The following is a 5,394-nucleotide window of genomic DNA, read 5'->3' as shown; positions in this document are numbered from 1 at the left end:
TATATATATATATATATATACGTATATATATGTATGCATCTGTGTGTAGAATGCTACTTTAAGGGGGCTACGTTCTCTCGGTTGAGTGTACAGTCTTATACATACAAATGCGTCGAAGCGGGATAATGGGCATACACATAGAGTGTTGTTTTCCCCCCTCCCCCTTACTATTTCTTTTTTTTACTATTATTTCCCTACTCTCCTTTTGAAGCAGATGGATGTGCGCCATGTGAATGCGGGGATGTACTATGTAATGTAGTTGAGCCTGGAAGGTCGGCTGCTTCGACATTGATTCGATTGTACATCTCTTTCACCTCGCATATTATTCAGCAACCAACTTGTCGGCCTTGTATCGAAAGCCAATACATGTACGTATCACGACTATTAGTACTATTTTTTCCACCTTGTTTGACCTATTGAGCGGTTGCCACAGGTGTATCGTCTAGGAGTTTGTGGGGTTCTGATTTTCTGTTGTTGTTGTTGTTATTGCTATAATTTTTTTTCCTCTCTACCGTTTAAATTGTTTATTTTCGCTCTCTACTCTTTCACTCGTGCACGTTTCAGCGGGCACGGGAAAGGAGGCGGAAGAAAGAAAGTGATTTGTAAGGGTGAAAAGAGGAAAGTGTGTGAAGAGGAGTGAGCCAAATAGTAAAAGCAATCCAGACGTGAGGAGGTTTTGATTTGTTTGAAGAAAATGACTACATTTGAGCACCTACCTGATTTACTACCCCTTTTACCGTTCCGTCGGGGGAAGAAAGACTCAGTTGATTGGACATTGTGCATCCGATACATTTCCAGCAACTTTACCAGCAATTACACCTCCAATGTGGAATCCGCACTTCGTCAAATGAATTCGTTTCACCACACTATCGTGCAAACTTGTCATGAGGATGCCACGCAAGCACCTACCGAGAGCTTCATTGAGGAGAAACTCACTCCGTATTGCAAGCTGGTGGCGATGGTTCAGTCCCATTTGCCTTTACATGGGGGTCTGGTTCACGGTGATTTACGCTTCATTTGGTACGACAGTTTTGATGGAACCAAATATGAATCAAAAAACGCGAACCTGGAGTTGCTTTCTTGCGTCTATAATCTCGCTGCCTCGTGGGCTTATATAGGGGCCCAGCAGACTCGAGACGGGCTTGTGGATAAACTGAAGGTGGCATCTAAGGCATTCCAGAATGCCACCGGGTACTATGAAATGGCTGAAGGGCTTTTGAGTAGACTCCCACCGGAACTTGCAACTGGCGACCTCACACATGAGTCACTATCTTTGCTGAAAAGAATTTGTGCTGCCATGACGCATCACTGTGCTTACCTGAAGGCAGAGATTGATATGAAGGACAACCATTCCGTGCTCTCAAAGATTGCGCGCGAGGGGGGAAAAGTGTATCAGATAGTTGCTACATCCCTGAAGGAAAGCGCGTGGTATACAAATAGTAGAAGGGGGAGTAAGGCGGTGCTGCTTGAGCAGGAATTACGGACTTTGTGTTGCGTGTTCAATGCGCGGGCCCACCTACACGTCGCTGAAGTACACTCCAATGCAAATGATCAAGGAATCGCCGTCGCTCACTTTAATGAGGCCCAGAAACATCTGCAGCAAATAGAGAAGTTACACAGTGTCGAGTTGCGGTCATGGATTAGTAGCATCATTAGCAATGTGAATAAAGGGAACGAGAGGGCGCTGTCAATGAACAACACAGTTTATTTCTGCCGGGTGCCGAATGAAGTGGAGCCACCGGCGGGCCTTCCACGGCCGTTGGGCAAAGCAACGGAGCACCAAAGTTTTTTTGCATTTGAATCTACGCGCGAAAATGATCCATTATTTGGTATTGTTCCCGCGCACATTGCTTCCACCGCCGCTGGGTGGCGTGACCGGCAGAGGAGTCTTGTCTCTGCTTGTTCCACTTCCTCCAGATCAACACGAAAGAGGGCGGCAGAGCTTTTACAGCGACTCGGCGTGACCGCCGTTATTGAAGTGCTTTCCGGGGAAACCAAAGACCGCGGCCGAGTGCCGGCACAACTGCGCAGTAAAATCGAGTCCCTTCGGCGAAATAAGGCGGGTGAGGCTGTCAACATCGTACAGACGCTGGTAAACATGGTAAAAATTTGTGACAAAATTTATGTCTCGGTACAGGAAGTGGTGAAAAAAGTAAAAAACGAACTCGAAGAGGAGCGTCGGCGGGATGCACAATATATGGAGACATACGGCAATAGTATGTGGCGTGGTATGTGCTGCTCCGCATCTGAGGTGCAGCAGTACCACTCCATCCAAGTGGCCATTGGGAAGTATGAAGAGGATCTGCAACGCGAGTTGGTAGAGCCATTTGGTCAAGCAAAAATTGTCTTGGATGAAAACTTGAAGTGTCTAGGAAGGTTGGACTGGCCTATGGAAGATTTGGATGCCCTTATGCCTTTTACGAAGACTGAGGACGTCCGTCAACAGAGTGAAAAAGTGCTGCAGCAAATCGAGAGACTAAAGAAGTTGACGGCTTGCATACATGAACTTGAGGCGAGCCAGAACAACCGACTTCAGGAGTTGGAACATGCTCTTGAAACGGATGACGTGGCACGTGCTCTCTCCGCTGTGGAGGAAAGCCAGTACCAAGTCGTGATGGCGAAGGAGTCGAAGAAAATAAGTGATATGATTGACGGAGTGAGCAGTAGTGTGCGGAAGGAAGAAGAGGTACTTAGGGAAATTGAGGAGGTGGTGGAAAGTTTAGCCGTCCTTCGGAGCTCGGACCCTATTCTCGAGGAAGCGGAAAAGGTGTGCAATACACTTGAGTGCGGTTGCTCTGCCTACGCTGAACTTCACCGTGACTTCAGTAATATTGTGAAAAAGGGCTCCGCTATATTGAAGGGGCTGGAGGTCGTACTCAGCAGCGCGAAGTCGTTCGTGGCGACACGCAAGTCCGAGGCGGAACAAATCCGAGTTTCACTCGACGAACAAATAGCACACAAGATTGCAGAGCTAGAGCACAAAAAGGAAAGCGAAAGGGCTGTTGAGGAGTCACAACGGCGACAGGAGGAACTTCAACTTCAAGTTCAGCTCCTTGAGCGTCAGCTTGATCCGCAGAGGTCGGAACGTATGGCGGAGGTACTGCGACGACAGCGTGAGGCGGCAGCCGCGTTCTCAAGCACTTCCGCGTCACTTCCCCCATCAAACATGTCGGGTGTTGATGCCCCACCAGCGTATGATTTCGTTGTGAATAACGTCCACCCTAACGTGCCCACACACACCCATCCGCCGCAGTACTATGCACCTCATAATCCCTTATCTTAGCGTGTTGCGTTTTTTTTCTGGTCGAAATAAAGCTACCATCAGAAGGTGAATTTGTTCCTTCCCTTCCACGCACATACCGACGGACCGCGGAGGCGGGGAAACATGGCAATGCATTCCCTTCTCAGAAGTTGGTGGTTCTTTATCGGTTTTCCCGGTTTTTGCTTTTGTTTTCCAATTCGCTGTTAAAAATGAAAATCAGAGTCGAAAGGTGACGAAAAGAAATGTCTGAGGGATGAAACAACTGTTAGCGACGGTAAGCTGATGCTATATTGTGACGACTGTGGCTCCGTCACTATTGCGTAGTGTATTTTTTTTTATTCCGTTGCTTGCATGTACATGTAATACGGACAGCTTCACAACTCCGAGAGTGATTTGGGGTACTCGGAGCCGCAAGTGCACGAGTTAAGTTGATGCCTGTGTGCGTGCAAATGAGTGGGTGCTTGAGGATACTTTATGGTGTGGTTATTTTCCTATTTCCCCCCCTTGCTATTTGTGGCCTGCAGTGCCGTCGTACGTCGTATGCGTTCGTAAGCTTCAATTCCTTTGACTTTGTTGGTGGAATTACCCCGCGATAGTCGGCATCGCTCATGTGAGGTAGAGGGAGGTGGGATTATTATCTTCTGGGGTTCTGAAACCTTCAGCAAGTTTTGTTTGTTCACCCTCTCCCTTCTGCTTGCCATTTTCAATTTTTTTCCTTTTTTTTTTTTAGTGCGGTAAGGGCGACCGTTGATGAGTAGGGTTGTTTTTAAAGCAAGGTTTTGAGGATCGATAGGAGAGCAGACTGACAAAACAAAAAGGCCATAGAATTTTCTTTTATTTTTTGCGTAATCGTTCTGAGGCTTGACGATCATGACTACATGGCTCTTCAATGTAAGTGTCTTGCATCTGTCTGCCTCCTTCTCTGAGCCGCGACTAGCCTCCTTCGCGGCTGAGGGACAACTCGCGTGTCGTATGTTTTTCAACGGAAAACCTCTCGATCTCACATTTCAGCCCGCATCGGAGATGATTGGAGGGGGAAAACCCCAGTCTACTTTTCTTTACCGTATCCAATCCCTCACGGTTGCTGACCTTTTAAACATGTTGAGGCAGAGGTCTGTAAGGTTTTACATCGTTCCCGTGAAAAGGAACAGTGATCCGTTAGGTAAGGAGATACGGGCGGCCTGCAGAGCGACCACGAACATCATGTGCATAGCAGAGCGTGGGGGTGGGCTGCTTGAACTTCCCCTGACATCTGCTGCTTCAAAGGAAGAAGGAAATAGTGGTATTGTAGGTACTCTTTCGGTATGTATTGCTTTTGATCAGTTAGCGGAAGTGGAGTTACGTCTCAAGGAGTTTTACGTCTCGGGCTTGGAAAATGGGATATATGGATTGCATTGTCGTCTTGCTCCCTTCAAGGAGGGTGTTGTGAGCAAGTTGACGCGGGCGCTGTCTGGCACCGCTCGGTGGACTGACGCCGAAGTGCCTATGGCGAAGTATCGGGGTGTGCTGCGTAACTTAAAAAAGCATCAGTTTGCTATAGCTGTTTATTTGATAGATGACAATAATAACGAAAGGCCAGTCGCGTCGTTTGAAGTGGATTTAGCAATCAAAAATACAAGTGCGTCCTGCAAAGAGATAACAATCCCATTCTCCATGAGTGATGGAAAGACATCAACAACGGTGAACGGGGCTCTTCAACTGAGCGGGTTACCGACCTTTGAGGACGAAATGCAAAAAATATTACGAGCAGGTCCGGCATGCGTTGACACTGAAGATGAAAAGAAAGAGAAAAACAAATTCTCAGATCCCGAAGGGGCCAAGTGCTCAGAGGCCGAGAGCACCACAGAAATTGAAACAGAAAACTCAAGTATGGGTCGCCATCTCCCCGAGTATTCGCAGGGATCGTCCCCTCCAATTGTTTCGCGCACATCAACCCCTACAAGAGCGTCACCACGGGATATTTCTTCCCCACCTAGCGAAGATCAAGATGCTGAAGATTGTCGATTCAGCTTTCCGAGTAAAAACAGCATTTCTGCCCTTTGGCACTCTGAAGCAGATCTGGAATCTCCAACACCACCACCTGAGAAGGACATGGATGTGCATGGTGATGTTCCACCGCCAACACCACCACC

At 47.7% G+C, this 5,394-nt stretch overlaps 1 protein-coding gene across 1 annotated transcript; it reads left to right on the top strand.

The window, feature by feature from the left end:
• Nucleotides 1–694: 694 nt before the first annotated feature.
• Nucleotides 695–3,283, top strand: TEOVI_000449100 (BRO1-like domain/ALIX V-shaped domain binding to HIV, putative; the record flags this gene model as incomplete). The annotated part of the gene is made up of 1 exon (XM_067227256.1): nucleotides 695–3,283. The coding sequence occupies one exon, from the start codon at nucleotides 695–697 to the stop codon at nucleotides 3,281–3,283; it is 2,589 nt and encodes an 862-aa protein (XP_067083357.1).
• Between the last annotated feature and the right edge of the window lie 2,111 nt (nucleotides 3,284–5,394).

This window comes from Trypanosoma equiperdum (assembly GCF_001457755.1).
Source record: "Trypanosoma equiperdum strain OVI genome assembly, contig: ctg_911, whole genome shotgun sequence".
Classification (NCBI taxonomy): Eukaryota; Euglenozoa; class Kinetoplastea; order Trypanosomatida; family Trypanosomatidae; genus Trypanosoma; species Trypanosoma equiperdum.
This window is presented reverse-complemented; position numbering and strand designations above follow the sequence as displayed.